Source organism: Papaver somniferum, chromosome 8 (genome assembly GCF_003573695.1).
Source record: "Papaver somniferum cultivar HN1 chromosome 8, ASM357369v1, whole genome shotgun sequence".
NCBI classification, from domain to species: domain Eukaryota; kingdom Viridiplantae; phylum Streptophyta; class Magnoliopsida; order Ranunculales; family Papaveraceae; genus Papaver; species Papaver somniferum.
The window spans coordinates 30,832,589-30,852,971 of NC_039365.1; the positions used below are offsets into that span (position 1 = coordinate 30,832,589).

General features: G+C 37.9%; 2 protein-coding genes and 1 long non-coding RNA gene across 3 annotated transcripts; 1 reads left to right on the forward strand and 2 right to left on the reverse strand.

The window, feature by feature from the left end:
* Positions 1 to 6,667: 6,667 nt before the first annotated feature.
* LOC113304773 (uncharacterized protein At4g22758-like) lies at positions 6,668 to 7,643 on the reverse strand. The gene is made up of 2 exons (XM_026553912.1): positions 7,183 to 7,643; positions 6,668 to 7,060 (listed from the first exon to the last, which is right to left on the reverse strand). The coding sequence occupies exons 1-2, from the start codon at positions 7,508 to 7,510 to the stop codon at positions 6,891 to 6,893; spliced, it is 498 nt and encodes a 165-aa protein (XP_026409697.1). The 5' UTR covers positions 7,511 to 7,643; the 3' UTR covers positions 6,668 to 6,890.
* Positions 7,644 to 9,901: 2,258 nt separating this feature from the next.
* LOC113304772 (uncharacterized protein At4g22758-like) lies at positions 9,902 to 11,323 on the reverse strand. The gene is made up of 2 exons (XM_026553911.1): positions 10,870 to 11,323; positions 9,902 to 10,667 (listed from the first exon to the last, which is right to left on the reverse strand). Exons 1-2 carry the CDS (start codon positions 11,210 to 11,212, stop codon positions 10,498 to 10,500), a joined length of 513 nt encoding a protein of 170 aa, XP_026409696.1. The 5' UTR covers positions 11,213 to 11,323; the 3' UTR covers positions 9,902 to 10,497.
* Positions 11,324 to 14,805: 3,482 nt separating this feature from the next.
* On the forward strand, positions 14,806 to 17,094 carry LOC113301431. Its single transcript, XR_003336315.1, has 2 exons — positions 14,806 to 15,792; positions 16,141 to 17,094. It is a non-coding gene; the product is annotated as an uncharacterized LOC113301431 (long non-coding RNA).
* The last annotated feature ends 3,289 nt before the right edge of the window (positions 17,095 to 20,383 follow it).

Genomic DNA, 20,383 nt, shown 5'->3' on the forward strand with positions numbered 1-20,383 from the left:
ACTGTGAACTGAGACTGTGGTCTTGGGTCTCAAACTGAGACTGTGAAGATGGGTCTCGAGCCCATAAATCTAACTCTCCTAATACCCTCCCTCAAGACGGAGCATGGAGGTCACACATGCCCATCTTGGACATAAGAAACTGAAACTGAGCTTTCCCTAAAGATTTAGTAAAAATGTCCGCCAATTGCACTGTTGTAGGAGTGTAAGAAGGCGTAATAAGCTTCTGCACGATAGCATCTCTAACCAGATGACAATCAACTTCAATATGCTTTGTTCGTTCATGAAAAACTGGATTCTGAGCAATATACAAAGCCGATTGACTATCACAGAGAAGACGCATTCCATGTGGATGATGAACTCCCAAATCACCCAGTAATTTTTTCAACCATTTTAATTCACACGTCGCCGCTGCCATAGATCTATATTCCGCTTCAGCTGACGAACGAGAAACAGTATGTTGCTTCTTAGTTTTCCAGGATATTGGAGAATACCCAAGAAGAACAAACCAACCCGTCAACGAGCGTCTAGTTAAGGGACAACCATCCCAATCAGAGTCACACCATCCTTTCAAATTAAGACCACTATCAGAGCGCAACAGAATTCCTTGCCCAGGATTCTTCTTCAAATATCGAACCACACGAAGAGCTGCTTCCCAATGTGCTATTCTCGGCAGTTGCATGAATTGAGACAAAATATGAACAGAATATGCTAGGTCTGGCCGAGTCACGGACAAATAGATCAAACGCCCAATCAATCTTCGATATTTTTCCACATCCGTGAACAAATTTCCTTTGTCCAAAGAAAGACGGTGATTAGTTTCCATTGGAAATTCTGCAGGTTTTGCACCTAATAAACCTGCTTCCATGATGATATCCAACGCATATTTGCGTTGACACATATAAAAACCTTGTGCACTCCGTGCTACCTCCAAACCCAGAAAATACTTCAATTTTCCCAAATCTTTCATCTTGAAGCATTGTCCCAAGTAACGTTTGAATTGATCAAGCGCAACCAAATCATTACCCGCAACAATCAAATCATCCACATAGACCAAAACATTAAGTTGGGTTTTTCCCTTAGTCATGATAAAAAGAGACCCATCTTCACAGTCTCAGTTTGAGACCCAAGACCACAGTCTCAGTTGGCTGATCAGGCACCCTAGATATGTAAGGAAACTGATGTTCATGAAACTCTACATCCCTTGAAACTAAAAATTGTCTCTTGTCTAAGTCATATAATTGCCATGCCTTCTTCCTAAAAGGATAACCCAGAAAGACGCATCTTCTTCCTCGACTTGCAAACTTATCCCCTTTACTACTTTGATCATGTGCATAACACAAGCAACCAAATACTTTCAACTGACTATATGGTGCCGGTTTCCCAAATAGAACTTCATATGGAGTTTTGTTATTTAGAACCGGTGTAGGCGTACGATTAATCAAATACGCTGCTGTAAAAGCACATTCTCCCCAAAATCTGATCGGTAAATTTGCTTGAAACCTCAAAGCTCTTGCCACATTCATTATGTGCTGATGTTTTCTCTCAACTCTTCCATTTTGTTGAGGTGTTCCTACACAGGATGTCTCAAAAACTATTCCATTAGTCTTAAAGTAGCCACGCAATGCATTAAATTCGGTTCCATTATCACTTCTGACAATTTTGATTTCTTTACCAAATTGACGTTTCACAAGCGCAATAAAGTTAAGAAATATTGTTGCAACCTCAGTTTTGCTTTGAATTAAATAAATCCACACACCTCTTGAAAAATCATCTACTATTGTCAAAAAATATTGTGCTCCAGAAGACGAGCACGTCTTATAAGGACCCCATAAATCTATATGAACCAAATCAAAACTACAACTGGATTTGCTCAAACTACTAGCAAAACTACTTCTACGATGTTTTGCACGTGGACAAATATCACACGCATCATTATTTTTCTTCAATAATCTACCCAGACCTGGTAACTGTTGTAACACTTTCTCTGATGGATGTCCCAATCGCTGATGCCACAACTCATACGTATCTTCACTCACCGTAAGCACTTTAACTGGAGGCACACCACAGAACATATATAGTCCACCTCGTCGCTCACCCACTCCAATCACCTTCCTCGTCAACCGGTCCTGTATAAGACATAAAGTGTTAGTACATTGAACATTACATACTACCTCATCAATGAGTTGTGTAACCGAAATCAAGTTACAAGTTATCTGTGGCACATAAAGCACATTGTCCAATCTCAAACCACCAGGAAGAATAACTGTTCCTATTTTCTCAGAGTGAGCATGTTTTCCGTCCGGCAGTCCCACTGAACATGCTCTAATATCTTTTACATTTATCATATCATCTCTTTTACACGTGACATGATTTGTAGCTCCTGTGTCTATAATCCAGGATGTTTGATTTGTCTTACCTTGGAGTTGGGAACTGATTTTTCTTGAATTTAAATATTCAAGAACCTGCTGAACTTGACTTGCAGTCACGCCTGTCAGTCCTGATGCATCTCCTGAAGATCCAGTGGCAGGATGAGATGATGTTGTTGCTCCCGAGATGTTCAAATTATGCGCACGTATATTGTCTTGTCCTCTACCTCCTCTGCTGTTCACAAAACCGACACCAGCACGTCCTCTACCACCAGCTCTACCACCAGTTCGACCTCCTCGACCATATCCTCTTCCACCTCTTTGTCTGTCACCCCACCATTCCGGGTATCCAATCAGCTGAAAACACCCTTCCTGTGAGTGCCCTTCTCGGCTACAATGCTTGCAAAATTTGTTAGGATCATACATATTATTGTATGGACGCTGATCTGACTGAACCTTGAACGCCATAATATTTTCCTGTGTCTGAGACGACACAACTCCTTCCCCCAATTTTAGACGTTCCGAATTAACCACAGCTTGATAAGACACGTCTATAGATGGCAGTGGTTCTCTTGCCAGTAATTGTTCACGCAGGGAGCTATACATGGTATCCAAACCAATCAAAAAATAGTGTAAGAAATCTTCTTCTCTCAACGTACTAACCTGTGTTGCAATGTTACACGTGCACTGGCCACAGCTACACTTTGGTATCTTCATGTACATCACCATCTCATCCCATATCTTGTTCAATCTCCCATAGTACACTGCAACCTCCTCAGTTTTCTTCTGTTTGCATTCACTTAAGGCAGCTTTCAACTGGCAGATCCGAGTTCCACTTACAACACAAAATCTCCTCTTCAAGTGCATCCATAACATGCTCGCATCATCATAATCCCCCAACGTTGATCTAATATTTGTCTCCAATGTATTGCTGATCCAAGAGACCAGCATCGAATGCACTGCAATCCACTCCTCTAACTCCTCAGGTTCTGTTGGTTCTTTGATGGTTCCATCAACAAAACCAAATTTTCGTTTGGCTATCAATGATCTTCTCACTGCTCTAGCCCATTCATCATAGTTTGCTCCCTTTAATACAATAGGTGTGATGATAATCCCTGGTCCATCACTGGATCCCAGATGATATTCTGGTTTCTTCTTTTGCATGTTGTTTTCTACCTCTTTTCCTCTTTTAGATGATTCTGTATCATCCGCCATGGTTATTGTTCTAGGGTTTATTCGTGTTAATCAACTCTGGCTCGTGATGCCATGTTAGATTTTGTAAAACTCATATATCAAAATAGTTTTGTATATCCTTCATTCATTCAATCTGCCTCTTATACAAGATATACAATCCTAGAGTTCGACCTTACAATGGACTGTCCATAACAGTTGAATCATTGGACTGTCCATAACAGTTGAATCATTGGACTGTACATCACAGTGGAATTATTGGATTGTCCATAACAGTGGTGATAACTGTGAACTGAGACTGTGGTCTTGGGTCTCAAACTGAGACTGTGAAGATGGGTCTCGAGCCCATAAATCTAACTCTCCTAATATGAACCTTCTCTTGATATCCCGTTGGATTTTTTTCAAGAGGGTTGTAAGCCGTTTCAATACAGTTTCATAGCTAGGATTGATTTTATGGGTTTGAAGTTCAATGAGGTTAAACGAAATTTGGAAGAACAATGGAAGCTTAAAGAGATTTGTAGGTTTATGCCAATGCCTAAAGGTTTTTTCATCATTATGCTAGACAATAAAGCAGACAAGGAGTTAATCCGTAGCAAAAAATGGTATATCAATCAACATGTGATAAGGATCATCGATTGGTACTCTAGTTTCAATCCTGCTAAGCAACCTACATCTCACGCAGCAGTTTGGATTAGGTTCCCGGGGCTTGCTGTTGAGTTATGGACAAAGAAGTCTTTACTATCAATGGGTAAGGTAATAGGGATATCGATTGTTGTTGATTAAATTTAGAGTTTGGCAACTTTGCTTCAGTCCTAGTTGACGTTGATTTTGCGAAGCATATTCCTGAGAGAATCAAACTGAACTCAGGTGGTAACAGCTTTTGGCAATATTTGGATATACCAAAATGCCCTAAGTTTTGCTTACACTATCGTATTATAGGTCATGATGAAGATGAGTGCAAAAAGAAGCCCGCCAACAAGAAAGTTCTGAGGAATGTTGCACCTGTTGACAAATACACAAATAACCAAAACTGGCAGGAAAAGAAGAATAAAGGCAAGAATATTGGAGAGAATGCTGGGAGGGTGGAGAAATCTACACAACTTCAAGAGGAATTGGCTGCCGCTGAGCTAACTACCGAGCTACTATGGATGTTTTGGCTAGGGCCAAACAAGATGTAATTGAAGAGAACGCTGCTGCCAAGCAACCTATAGTGACGCAACAAGCAACAGCTGATAAGGTTTCAAAAAAATCCCAGGATAATACGAATGGTACTAAGGAAGATAATCCTATTGGTGAAAATTTTGTGGGTACTAGTGCACAAAGTGGTAGTTCTAAAAGTGTTCAAGCTCCAAATGATTGGCAGCAGGTAAGGAGTAAACATTCAATTTTGAATAAAACTCAGGATATGAGTTTGATTGGAAATAATATTATTTCATTTACTTTTACTCCTCTTGTGAATGATTTAATAAGTTCGAAGGTGTTGTAAACAAAAACCAATTTGATGTTCTTGCTAGCGAGTTAGGCCTTGCTAATGATAATTTTAGTCAAAATATGGAAAAGGAAGAGGAAAAGGATATGAAAGACTTAACGGATGATTCAGATGGAAGTATTGGCTCTAAAAAGTGGGGTGATGTTGATGAGGATATTCTATCCAGGAAGGAAGCAAAGAGAGTGGCTATGAATACTAGCCAAACTCCAAGCCGTGAATGTAGGCAAGATAATATTATAGTTATTGGGGAGTCTAGCTTGGAGAAATCCGATCCAAACAAGGATTTGGAAACAAATCAAGGATCGGATTTACTTGCAAAGAAGGGACCTAATGGGGCTGATAATTTGCAGCCAACGCCTGATTGGAAGTAAAGAAAAGCTCGGATTTTTTTCGTGCACGTTTGGCCGCTATGAAATCTCAGCGAGAAGTTTCTCTCCTAGCTCATGGGATGTTGGATGGTAAGACTGATTTGGAGGGGAATATTTTGGATGCTTCTCCAGATATTAGTAGTTTGGGCCTCAAGGTTCAAAAGAGGAAGTCACCTAGGCCTACTCAATCTAACCAAACTCAAATTCCTATCAAGTTTATTCCTGATAGTTACGCTTCGGATGAAGATGAAGATGGAGAATTTTATGATTGTCCGGAGGATACAAACACTGTGGCAATATTTTTTTCTCTTGTGTAATAAGAGTAACCCGTATAAAATTGTCAATCCAAAAGGAAGACGGAGGAGAACTGGCGGACGTTGATAACTCTTCCACTTTCTTTTTCTTCTAAGTGGTGACAATTTTCTTGTTTTTTAGAAGCTATTTTAAGCTTTTCTCGAAGTTATTTCATTTACCCCTTTGATTTATGGGGGTGGTGGGTCTTTGAGCCCCTTGTAATTTTTGTAATTACATTTTTCGCTTTAATAAACTGAGGGAAAAAATCCGGAAATATGATGGTAGGGTATAAATTGGGCCGGGCCGGGCAGCCCGGCCTATTTATTAAATGAGACGGTATAGGGCGGGCCGAAATATCTCTTATTCATGAAAATAAAAGGGTCGGGCGGGCAGGGTTATTTATCTACAGTTAGTACCGATGGCCTATCCAAACCTGTTTTGTAATTTGGGCTCGGACGGGTAGGACTGGGAGGGCCTTGAATATTACAAACAAATATATATTATACATATATATTATTAAAAATAAAAAGAAAGTAATATACAAGTTTTACTTAAAATTCATAATCAAATACGAGAATTGAGATGGGAATAAGATAAACCAAACTTCCTATAATTTTTCCTGAATCATTAGAAAAGGAAACTGCCTTAGATTTTGCTCAATATTTTCTCGATATGGTTAACAAATTTAGACTCTTATGGAGTAAAAGTTAAGAAATACGTATGAGGACTATAAGGGTTGACTGTATTAAGTATATGTACCAAGTATATTTTAGGATAAAACAAATGAGAACAGTCACTTAAACTAGGTAAATGGGTAACACTGGCGGGCTAACAGGTGGCATGTGCCCGCCCTCTTATTTGAATAGGCTAGGTCGGGCCAGCCCGTAAAGAACCACGGTCACCCATAAATTGTCATGAGACAGGACGGACGATACTGAGCCTCGGACGGCCGGACAAAATTTACATCCTATATGATGGCAATAAACTTGCCCCATATATCATGGTTTTTATAGACCTTTCGTAAAACATTAGACAGAGAGGCTGAAATTCAGATCCAACTACCACCAATTCTATGGCTCTTGCTACTACAATATTAATTTACATGTGCAGTCAATAATATACAACAGACATGCATCCCTACAAAGTAAAGTCACAAAAAGAAAAATACTTGAAAAGAACAGTCTACGGTAGGAAATCCATGAATCTAGTCCACATAAAATATGATGACTTGTTTGCTTCCTTCTGATTAGCTTCATTGGAGCATGAGATGGACTTTACTATCACCGTCGGTTTCAAACACAAAAAGAAATTCCTTGATCCCAAACTTATCAATTTCTCTGCCGGATTCAAGCCTGCATTTACACCAAAAATTCATTAATCATTGTAGAACCGTTTTTGTCACATCCCATCCGAAAAACCGGTATATAACGTTTTCTAATCAAGAGATTAAAGAAAAAAAAAAAGAGGGACTTACTTTCTAAGCAGAATTGAGAGTAATGAAGCTCAAACGAATTAGGATTAGTTTCAATCAATAATGGTCTTCTTTTCTCTTTAACATAAATCTCTAAAGCCGATTTAATCAATTCTTCGACACTTTTCTCTGATGATGTTATAACTTGAACTGGTCCTAAGCTTCTTTCAATCGTCACATTCAACAAAAGTTTCGTCAGTTTCTTCTTGTTATCATCCATTCCCTTTGGGTTGATTTCTAACCTCCGGATCTTCATTGAACGATGATCAGATGTGGTTTCTCTGCCGCCTACTGCTGCTAATTGTTGTGTAGGAGAAGTAGATGAACTCATTGTTTAGGGTTCGTGTAGTGGAGAAATGGAAGTGAGGGTTTTGCAAAACGGAAGATTTTCTTTTCTTTGATATATTTCGTGAAGAGAGATTTTCGAGATTTTTTATATAGTGAACTGGATGGATTTCTAAGAGAGAGATTTTCGAGATTTTTTATATAGTGAACTGGATGGATTTCTAAGAGAGGGAGGGAATCAAGGAAGTTTCCTAGAAAGTTCAACGGTTGGATGGATACTGATTGACAATTACAAAACGTAATAACTACTACTACCACTGTTCTCATTGCCCTCGAGTACTTAGTTGGTTACGATTTCTTGGTTGATTGAAAATTATCGACCACATTTTCTGGCTATAAGAGTTTTTTTTTTTGGGTACCTACTGCATAGACTAATGGAGTCGCTCATAAACTAAAATTTATTTATTTATCTCTGAGGTGCGTGCATAAATATAGACCCTGTGCTGTGTGCCACAAGGCAGCAACAGCAGTAAATGAGCAAAATTGATCTGACAGACAAAAGCGCTGCATGCAGCTTAACAAGTTCTGGCTCACCGTCCGCTTGTCAGGGACAGAGTATATTCCTAGAATCTATATCTTATTCCTAAGATGTGTTACTTATCTTTTAGCCGAAAAACAGGAATCCTGGTTCGTAGCTAGAGCGGTTGTCGGCGTGGTTCCATCACGGCAACATCATGCAGCTTAAGGTGTTTATCGCCAAAAGGTGTCACCACTAATTAGAGTACAACCAAACACAGAGAAGGATTTCAGTCATTCAAGGAATGACACTGAATCCAGTTTTTCACACGTCTCTTTTAGGATATTTCTTTTTCTAGTTTTTGTTTCTCAAATTGCCTGCGGGGTAGAATTCATTTTCTAAATTCTTTTCGGATTTTACTCTACACAAAATTGGTCATTTGTCCAAATGTTTTTAAAACATGGTCCAAATAGACGAGTAAAAATTAGTATGGATAAATGGACACTAAAAAAATAACAAGGATGAAACTGGATATATTTTGATGTAAATTAAAAATAAAAAAATATATTTGAAAATGGGTAGATGAAACTGTTTACATCCTGGCTACTTTTATATTTTTATCCATTTAAACAATATCAAAATCTAAATATCCTTTTCACTTAGGAATTGTTTATTTTGATCTTTTTAACCAAATCTGTGTTTACGTTACCACTACTGTACTAGAATCTAAAAAATTAGAAACAGGACCAGCCACCTGGAAGTCCAAGTTCAAAACACGACCCACCTTAAGCATCATCACTCCAGCCGCCACAAGAGAGTAGAACCATCCTGAAACTTCATTCTTGTTTGATTGATGTTAATTTAGCAGTCACTAGCGAGCACTCATTTTCCATGTTTGGCATCCAGGGACATGTGTCACATGGAGATGAAGTTTACACTATTGGAATGCACGTAATTATTGTCCAAATCTGACTAAGACGGAAATTCATATGACATTAGTACATGATGAATCACATACACATGTGAACCGCAGCAGAATTTAGATTCTGAAGTGATGGATATATCTGTGCCAATTCCAATGGCATCGAATTGACCCTGGCTAGAGCCTGGTCAAGACAAATTAGGTCCGCAATTGACACTCACCAAGTTCATCCACCAGTATGCGGCTTCACTTACACCGTCGATCATATCCCTCCTCACCTCCATGGAATAAGGGTGATTTTTTTATGGGAAAAGTAAATATATTAAAACTAGCAAATACAATATAAAAGTTTTACAATTGTTATCAAAAATATTATTGGACTACATGTTAGATCTCTAAATTTTTTTGTTATAGTTTGGTAGACATATGCTGAAAATTTGGATTTGGATTTATTTTCTCAAAAACCACTGAACATCTATGTTTCCAGATGAACCATAAAATGGTAAATATTTCTCCACTAGATGATTTAACTATGTGCCTGAAAGCTATTAGATGTTACATTCCATTGAGCATCGTTCCAAAGAATGACATATATCTTGATGATTATGTATACCAATGTAGATCAACTTGAGAACCATTAGACGTTACATTCCATAATTTTTCCAAACTTGAAATAGCTTGGATTCCACAATAAAACTTGCCCTTACACAAAAATAGTACCCAAAAGATTTGTTGGATCCGTCCCTACAAGTAGAGGTGTAAAACGTGTTGGCACAACACAACACAACACAACCCATTTAGAGGACAGCCCGTTGTGCTATGTGTCGTGTTGTACCATGCCAAAAATTAAGGAGTGCTATATTGTGACGTGCTGGAGGGCGTGTTGTGCCTGGCGCATTTGTTTTACATTTTTCAAACTAAATATTTTCAACATATGTAGATACTATATATGTTGTTATTGAAATAAATCGACATGATGAATATAGAATGTCAAAAAATGGTTAGAATTAACACTGCTTTTTGAAATATACGAAAATATATGTAGTATTGTACAATATTGTGCAACTTTATATATGATATGACGTGCTTTGTTAGCGTGTTGTGCCGTGTTGTATCATGTGTTTATCCGTGCCACGTGTTGTGCCGCTGTGCCGATTATCCTAACCCAGCACAACACATTAAACTAACTTGATGTGTCGTGTTGGGATGTCTCACATGCTGGGCTGGGCTGTGCCCGTGCTGACACAGCCGTGTTTACACCTCTACCCGCAAGCACTCGAGGCGTCAAGCACACTCTACTTTAGAATCTCTCTCAACGGGAAAGAAAACATTTAGAACACCGTAATTACGACCCATTTACTATGTTTGGGTTTTCACTTTTCATATTTCAAAGGTAAAAATTGTCATTCGGTATCGAATGTTGGCACCCATTCCAAAAATGTTAAATTAGCCAAATATCATGATAGCTTGTAGACCACCAAACGAAGAGACCGAAATTGTATGGCACTTGCTAGTCCACTATGCAGTCAGCGATATACAACAGAAATGCACCCCTCCCTCCAATAAACAGAAAATAACTCAGCTGAAGAAAAGTCTACAGTAGGAAATCCATGAATCTAGTCCACATAAAATATGATGACTTGTTTGCTTCCTTCTGATTAGCTTCATTGGAGCATGAGATGGACTTTACTATCACCGTCGGTTTCAAACACAAAAAGAAATTCCTTGATCCCAAACTTATCAATTTCTCTGCCGGATTCAAGCCTGCATTAATCATAGCAACAAAAAAAAAAAAACCATTAATAATCGTATCCGGTACACGTGCATTAATCATTTGAGAACCGTTTTCTCACATCTATCTGAAAAAACCGTAAATAACGTTTTCTAATCAAGAAAATCATAAGAAAAAGATTAAGCCAAGATTAATCAAGAGATTAAAGAAAGAAAAAGATTAATCAAGATTTACTTTCTAAGCAGAACTGAGAGTAATGAAGTTCAAATGAATTAGGATTAGTTTCAATCAACAAAGGTCTTCTTTTCTCTTTAACATAAATCTCTAAAGCAGATTTAATCAATTCCTCAACACTTTTCTCTGATGATGTTATAACTTGAACAGGTCCTAAACTTCTTTCAATCGTCACATTCAACAAAAGTTTCGTCAATTTCTTCCTGCTATCATCCATTCCCTTTGGGTTGATGTCTAACCTCCGGATCTTCATTGAACGATGATCAGATGTACTTGGTTGATTGATATCAGATGAAGTTTCTCTGCCGCCTACTGCTGCTAGTTGTTGTGTAGAAGAACTCATTGTTTAGGATTCGTGTTGTGGAGAAGTGGGGTTTTGCAAATTTTTGTTGATATATAGTGAATTTATGAGGGAGAGATTTCGGAGATCTTTTTATATAGTGAATGGGATTTTTAAGAGAGGGCGGAATCAAGGAAATTTCCTAGAAGGTTCAACGGTTAGATGGATATGGATTTTGGAATATTATTGACAACTACAAAACGTAATAACTACTACTACCACTATCACTGGTTGTCATTGCCCTTGAGTACTTGGTCTGTTGGTTAGGTTATGATTTCTTGGTGGATTGAAAATTAAGAAGGTAGAGTGGCAGACTATCCAATTATCCACCACAAATTTTGGCACCAAGGGTGATTTTATAGCTAATTTTCATGATTGGGGTTGGGGGGTGACGCAAATGTTATAGCCACAACACAAGGTCCCAGCTATTATATGTTGTACTAGGCACATGTATTGCGTGGGTAGATCTTGAGAATGTGTTTCCTATCTATGATTCTAGAGTTGTTACTTATGTCTGGGTGTAATAGGAAATCTTTCCCGCATCCATGATTCTGGAGTTATTAGGTGCGAGGATATCTGATGCCAATTACATAATTGGGATTTGGAACCCAGAATTGAGGATTGAGCATTTTTTTTCTCCTCATAATTGGTTTATTGTGTTTTTTACTGTAGAAATGGGTCACCTATATAAAATAAAATAAAATAAAATAAATGAGCTGAATTATGAACGGGATGAAATCTACACTGAATATAAACCCTGTGCAGTGATGAGGCTATGACACAATGCAAGAGCAATAAATGAATGATCAACATGCAAATGCTCTGCAGGTTAATAAGGTTCCGGCTCACCGTCCGTTTATCAGGGTATATTCCAGTATCTTTCTTCGGGTTTCTAACCTTGTTACTTGCTTATCTTTTAGCCGAAAAATAGGAATCCTAGTTTGTAGCTAGAGCCGTTGTCGGCGTGGTTCTATCATCAGCAACATCGTGCAGTTTAGCTAATTTCTATCACCAAAATGTGTCACCACTAGCTAGAGAACAACCAAACACAAAGTGGGATTTCAGTCGCTCAGAGCAACTGCAGTGGACGACTAAGAGCAAATTTCTAGTCGAATGGGCTGGCGTAGTGAGACGGACCATCGATCAAAATTTGATCAAAGAGTAAAACTCAGACCAAATTTGGTCGGCGATCAAGACCAAACCCAGATATAGTCGAGCGGTCATATAGTTCACGCCCCACCACCAGGCGGTTATATAATCTACGTCCCACACCAGGCGTACGTAAAGTCCCCGCACCACACCAGGCGTACGTAAAGTTTACGCTTCACATGGGGCGTACGTAAAGTCTACGCCCCATTTTTTATTTTTATTTTTAATTTTGTATGGGGCGGGCATTATACCCCCGCCCCATTCTTTGTTTTCCAAAAATTTTTTGTGGGGCGGGCTTTATACCTCCGCCCCACTTCTTTTTTTTTTTGTTTTTTTTTTTTTTAAGAATCTCCCCAATCAAGCGGACGTATATCCCACGCCCCACACCAGGCGAATATATAGTGTACGCTCGATCAAATTTGGTCTTTCACCCGTAACGTCAAACACCAGACTAAACTCAAATTTGATCGTTTGTTTTGGTCTTTGATCTTTGGTTATGATCGTACCACTGTGGACGCTCTCAAGGAACATAATAAAATGATAAACTTAAAGGATATTTTGAAATAGAGGTCGACATTGGGTTCATAGTCACACCTTTTGGGATTTTTTTTATTCCTAACTTTTTTCTCAAATCATCTACGGTGGAATTCTCACTTTAAACTACTTCTGCGAGTTTTTTTTAATCACGGCACTATTATGACATCCGCAGTCTTCGGACAATACTCAAATCCAGAAAGTTCGAACTAGAACTAACCGGGTCCAGATCGTCTGTGCCACTGCTTGTAGGGCTGCACATAACCGACTCGACCCGCCGACCCGACCCACACCCGTCGAAAAATACCCGTACCCGAACCGACCCACCTAGGTATGGGTCGACTATGGGTGAGGCACGTGAAAACCCACCGTATGTTGGGTCGGTTGCGGGTAGGAACTTCCTTCACCCGACCCGACCCACCAACCCGCCCAATATTCCCTAGCATGCTACCCCTTAGATTTTCTATCCTAGAATGAATCTCAGCCATTGGATTGAAAAAATAAAATACCTAACCCTAACTAAGCATCGCACTCGCAGCCCACACCTATCACTTCGGCCTCTTCTTCTCTCCTTCTCAGAGACAGAGTCACAGAGACTCTTCTTCCTTCGTCAATTCGTTGTTCTTGAATCTTGATTAGTGAACTGAAGGTATGAATCAACTTAAAACTTGTTCCCAACTAGTTGAACTCTATGTACTGTTGATTGTTCTTGACTTTCTAAATAAATCTAGGGATTCATTTGAAATTGATTTCAATTTCCCGCAAGATATAAAATATGACGGGTAACCCACCACCCGACCCGACCCAACCCGCCTTATTGTGGGTTGGGTGAAAAGCGACCCATTGTTATGGTGGGTCGGTTGCGGGTGAAAAGTTCAATTACCCACCATCAGTGGGTCGGGTGGTGGGTGAGGCCAAACCCGACCCAACCCGACCCATGTGCAGCCCTAACTGCTTGGGTGTGTCCTATGTGCCACACCAATAGAAACACGGTATTTTCTCTTGGATTTGTAATATCTTCTTTAACTAATTAATTATCTTTCCTAATCGATTAGTGTTGTATAAATAGAAAATCTATTTAGTTAGTCATGGTTAATGAGAGGAATGATGTGGCGTGTTTCTATTGGTATGGCACATAGGGCACACACAAGCAGTGGCACAGACGATCTCGACCCGAACTAACCTGCCACCTCCAGGTCCAGGTCAGTAGAACCATATTTAATTGAGGTTACTGGCGAGCACTCAAGGGCAGGGACAGTTCTATGAGAGGCTAACTTGAACTTTAGCAGAAAGGTGCGAATTGGACTCGCTGAAACTCGCCGAGTTAACCAAACCCGGTCTTCCCTAACCTACCCTCCCTAGTTAAGGTTAAGGTTAACATGTCTGCCACCTTTGTTCGAACATGTCTTCATTTTTCATTTCCTAGATTCGAAGGAAAAAGAAAACAGATGGGGAGAAAGAAAAGAGAAGATAAGTCGATCACTTTACTATTGATGATTTCATAATTATTCCTTAAATCACCCTTTGTTCACAGATTTCATATTGATAATAACTGTTCATGATTAAGAATCCTTTATTTGCAGACGAGGAAAGTTGAAGACGAAGGAGATTGGGGTTAATTCGATCGTCGAAACAAGTAAGTAAATATAACCCAATCCATTATTTTACTTGAACTGCACGATGTGTTGTGTTAATTTTCCATTTTTGTAATTTATGGTTGAATTGAAATCGCCACTGAAATCGTGAATTCCCGACTGTGAAATTGAAATTAGGGTTTTCTAAAATTAGTTTCTATTAAAGTTGAAATTTGGAAAATTATGAATTTGCTCCAATTTAATCCACGGAAATGTACATTGAACGTTGGGTTCGAAGAAAAACTTAGTTTTTGTAATTTCGTTCATATGGATGTGAAATTTTTTTTGGTATGCACGATGGATGTTTGATAAAATGTGTCATAAGTTTCCATAAGTGAATTTTTGTACGACATGTTAGGGATATTGACGGAAAGAGACTACTATTTTGTTTTTCTGTTCATAGGAATTTGTTTTTCTCCTTTACCGGTATCGTTACCATCCTAGGAAGCAGGGGTGACTGATCACTAAGAAGGGATGTGCTATCTATTACTGTATATGACTAGTTTCGAATTTATTGAGTTTGGATGCTGCAAATGTAATGTAGAGAGTTAGTATAGATTGACACTTAATTAGTCCATAAGGTTTGCTCACAGATGACCAAAAGAGTATAATTTAAAACATTTTGGTTGGTTTGTTAAATAGTTCAGATGTTTAAAACTATTAGGTGATTGTTAGCTGATTGTTAGCTGGACAGTTAGATTGCGAAACCAGAATCGCTAAGATGGATTGGTACATGCTCACATTTCCATGGTCATATTCATTTAGACTTTTGAACCTTTTACGGATAGACTTTTAGACCTTTAACGGATAGATCAAAAATGAAATATACAGATATTTTCATCAGCCAAGTGTTTTTCCATGTTCACTTAATTCTTCTGCTAATTCCTGCCACTTATGTCTAATTGTGACCTTCCAAAGAATCATGAATTTTACATTCATCAGATTGGTTGTTCTGGCCATATTGAGCGCAAGGTAATTTTTTCTCTATGATTTGCTAACACCGAGCTCTCCTTTTCAGTCAGTAGGTGTTTCTTTTTTTATTCATGTAAATAACGGTCTTGCATTGGGTACTAAGAATGTGAAAGGAAGACTCCTAATTGAACTGGTTTAGTCTTTATATTTCTAATCTTTACTGCTTTTAAGAGCATTTGTGATTAGAAATATGAATATTAACCCAACTTCAGTTGGAAAACTTGTTGGTATATCTGTTAAGGGTTTGGTTACTCAAATACTTCGGAAAGCGGCTAACTACACCTCAAATTCCTGGTATGTTGCATCATTTCTTTTATCACAAAATTAGATGGTAGAATTAGAAAATCTGCATACCGCACATTAGAAATATTTTAGCAAAGACATGCTTTTGACAATCCTCACCACCATATTCTTAACACAATTAGTGTATCGTAACTGGTTTTATATCACGAAAAGGGTACACTTCTCTCAATGTCTCATAAAAAAATTGCGTAGCTTGGTTGAATGTCACATAATATAAATTGGGTAGCTTCCCTGAATGTCGCATAAAAAAAATTGGTTAGACAATAGAAGGATCGTCTAAAATAAATTGGGTCAACTAGTCTATAGGCGTATTAACTTATTTGGATTTTGTTCTCGCAGATGACTTGTGCTCATTTATAATTTATGGAGCTCTGTCAAAGATGTTTCATGCACGAAACATGTTTTAGACTGTTAAGAGTAAATGTTTTCATATACGAATCATCTCCGGACTTAAATGCACTATAACAGGATTACAAGAAAGAAATGGATTTGTACCTTAAATAGGTGAGATGTATGTTTTAGTTTTGTTTTGGTGAGTAGCTGATGGTTTTGTGTGAATGAATTGGGTTTATAGTAAATTTTGGGTTCTGTTCGAATTTGAACCCTATAAATCAGTAGAAAGAACATCAGGTAAAATTGTGCTGCCGCTATTAGAGATTTTTATGAGTTTGTGAACTGAAAGAGGAGTTGGTGGAGTTGGTTGGGTTTGCAAACAAGGCTTAAGTGGGGTTCGACTTGGATTGAGGGTTATCTGAAATGATGTTGGTGACAGACACAGGGAAGATGTCTTAGGAGTATTGGTGCTGTTGTTTCAGTGAAGAAAATCTACAGCAGAGAAATGCATTGAAGGAATTGATGGTGGTACTGAATTGTGAGAAATGGAGAACAACAGCTGCAAGCAATGGAACTGAGACATGTCAAGGTTTGCTGGCAGTGGTGAATGACTGAGCAGAAGTAGATGAATGTTAAGAAAATGTGTATTAGTTGATTTTTTGCTGGCAGTGGTGAAAGAGCTGTATTTGTTGCAGTTCATGGAAGTAATGTATTGCAGGTGGTTTTGAGGTTGTACAGTTGGGATCTAAATCAAGGATGAAGCAGCTGAGAGTACAGTATCGTAGGAGCTAACCTAACCAGGGTAGTTAACCTAACTCGACTAGGGAGGGTAAGTTAGGGAAAACCGGGTTTGGTTAACTCGGTGAGTTTCAGCGAGTCCAACTCGCACCTTTCTGCCAGTTTTTAACGTTTCAGACCCTGTTTGCCCCTTTCCTGGAAATAGTGAATTTCCATGACCTTTACTCTATTTTGCGTGGGTTAGAATATTTGGTCTAGAATTAATTAGCATTGGCGTTGTATTGTACTGTAACTTGAGAATCTGTCTTGTATCTATCATTCCAGAGTTATTTCTAAATGTCCAGGTGATAGGAAATCTTTCCTGGATCCATGATTCTGGAATTATTAGGTGAGAGGAAATGTACGTATGATGGTAATTATAGAATCAAATCAAAAAATAAAGAAGAGGACTATATGAATCCCGGCTTTAAATTTTCGCTAAGAAGTGGGTGCAAAAATGGACAGTTAAATCAAAAACTGCAGATTGTTAATTGGTTATTTGACCGACCGGAGGGCCGGAAGGAGGGAGTTCCTTGTATGTCCATTTTTTTTTGTAAAATATAGACTAACACAAATGTTCAATTTGATAAAAAGATTGAAAATTTGGTGTTATTCTTTGGGACATGAAAAACCTAAAATGTCCTCCTCTTTTAGTCTAATTATCAGAACTCCTTGTTCATCATATTTTTTTGGTATAATTGACAACCAAACTTTAATATAACATATCTAGAAATCCGTGCCTTAAAATTTCACAAATTTTATGTCATTGTAAAGGATTTTAAAAACTCTACACAACGAGTACAAACAACAATATAAAATTCAATGTTTTTACGAAAATTTCGATGATGACTTTTAAAATTTAATGCATAGTCATTATGTAAAGCACCACAAATGATGCATAATACATGGGAAAATTGATGCAAACCACCATAAAGGATACGTAGCACATGGGATAAATTGATGCAAACCACCAGAAAAGATGCATAAAAATGGGAGAAATCTATGTAAACTATCATAAATTATATGCATATCAATTTTAGCCGTATAACACCATTACGCATAATGGTGTTTCGTTTTTCTTCGGCCGACCCTCCCCATCGTGACAGCGGTGATCTAGTATTTTAAAAGATAGTAATAAGGTGACATCCATTCTTTCTAAAGTGGCTAGAACTCAAAATCTCACAAAAAAATAAAAATGGTTTGAGAGTTCTGACTCGTGAGAGATCTTCTCAGATTCAAATTGTGGTTGGCGTGAGACCTTTTGTTGTTTGTGGACTGTGACCAATGTAGTTAATATCGGATATCGGTTCATCTCGGTCGGGACCGATACACTGGTACGATTTTATATCGGGGATATTATCGTTGAAATATCGGTATAATATCGGTTCTAGATTTAGAGACTATAATTTTATATTAAACATTTTCTCCACACATTTTCGGATAAGATATAATAGATAACATCAATTTTATCAAAAAAACAAAAGAGTAACTTTAGTAACTTGCTTCGAGAGCTACATGCACCTCTACTACCACCTGGAAGACTTTCTTCGCCAAAATTAACCTTAAACTTTATAGAAAACGACCAATACCGTCTCATATCGGGAAATGTAGGAAAATTTCGTATCGACCGATACGGCTGATATTCGACCGATACGGCCGATATTATCGGGCGAATATCGTATCCCCGATATCCTTCTTATCGTATCGTTCTGGGCCGATATCCGAAATATCCCCGATATATCGGCCAATACGGCCGATATTGACTACATTGACTGTGACATATAGGAGTGGTCGACTCAACTATTGACGCTTATGGTACGAATTGGTTACCTGTAAAAAACAAAATAAAACCAATGAGCAGAGCAGTAAATGAGCAAAATTGATCAGGCAAATTAAAACGCTGCAGCTGAATATGTTCCGGCAGTTCGCTTGTATGATTAGTGTGGGAAACTTTGTTCATGTTGGAAACATATTATATAAAGCAAGGTTTGAAAAACAGGTCACGGCTCAGGTGATTTACAGTTAATAAATGGTTAGTGTAGGAAACTTTGTTCACGTTGGAAACATATGATATGAAGCAAGGTTTGAAAAACAGGTCACGGCCACTGACCGTGACCGTTATAATGCGTTTTGACGGGTGTGAGCACGTTTCAGGCGAGAATCGCGTTATTTAGGAAAAAAACGCGTTTTTTATACGTTATTCTAAAATAATGGGCGTTATAACGGTTAAATAGAAAATGAAAAAGAATTATGGTTTGGAATTCCTATCTAACGGTTACAACGCGCGTGAAAACAGTTATAACGGGTCAAATAACGTTGTTATAACGTTTTCTATATATTTTTATTTTATTTTATTATTTTTAAAATATTAGTTGTAATTTTTTAATCTTTAATTTAAAATATAAAGAATTATAAAAAAATATTTTTATATTCTTTTTTATTAAAAAACGGTTATAACTGACGTGAAAACGGGAAAAATGGTCTAAAAAACTTACGTTAAAATGTTATTTAGATGGAAAAAACGTAAAATTTAATTTTAGAAAAACGGTTATAACGTGTGTGAAAACGGAAAAACGGTCCTGAAAAACTGTCATTATTTACTATTTATCGGCATTATATAGACACGGGATTCGGGGACCCTCATGACCACGGTATATGGGTGTGACCGTTTTTGTTTTTCAAACCTTGATATGAAGTGATCGGGTTTCTAAGCTGTTGCATACTTATCTTTTAGCCGAAAAACAGGAATCCTAATTTGTAGCTAGAGCGGTTGTCGGCGTGGTTCTATCATCAGCAACATCATGCTAAACAATTTAGGTGTCACCACTAATTAAAGCACAAACAACACAGAGGAGAGGGGATTTCCGTCATCCAAGGAAACATACATCAATGCAGGAAACATACATCAGTGATAAGATTAAGGATATATACGCCCAATTTTCACATTCTCTTTCTGGATGGTAATTCTTTTTTTAACTTGTTTTTATCCGGTTTTCTTTGGTAGAATTTTTTATCTAAATTATTTCGGTGATTTACTCTACTACAATGACGTCAATAGTCCTTTGATAATACTAGAATCCAGAAAGTTAGAACCAGGACCAGCCGCCTCCCAGTCTCAATTCAAGATACGACAATCGTTTGACAATTTTGGTGATTTTCCATCAATGAAGGTTTTTTCTGCTCGTGGAAGCATTCATGTGGTTGAGCAGAAGTAAGTTTGTGTTGCATGAGATTGTCTATAGGGTTTAAGAATTTTTAAAATTGATTAGTTATGATGCTTCATGTGAACCTAAAAAACAGTATCTTGATTTCATCTCTTTATTTTTGAGATATCAATAGGATTTTGTTTCAATTAGTTTTACTGTTCTTTCTAATAGTAGAATACTTTTTACGAACTAGAAACAATATTCATCGGTTATTCAATTTCCTTAATTTGGGCATTAACAATAAGCACACAAAGGTCAAACACATA

Excerpts from the sequence above, each read along its gene's own strand:
- LOC113304773 (XM_026553912.1), bottom strand. The coding sequence starts at position 7,510 with ATGAGTTCATCTACTTCTCCTACACAACAATTAGCAGCAGTAGGCGGC. Across the intron at positions 7,061-7,182 it reads CTCTCAATTCTGCTTAGAAA|GCTTGAATCCGGCAGAGAAA; the intron begins GTAAGTCCCTCT and ends GTGTAAATGCAG.
- LOC113304772 (XM_026553911.1), bottom strand. The coding sequence starts at position 11,212 with ATGAGTTCTTCTACACAACAACTAGCAGCAGTAGGCGGCAGAGAAACT. Across the intron at positions 10,668-10,869 it reads CTCTCAGTTCTGCTTAGAAA|GCTTGAATCCGGCAGAGAAA; the intron begins GTAAATCTTGAT and ends TGATTAATGCAG.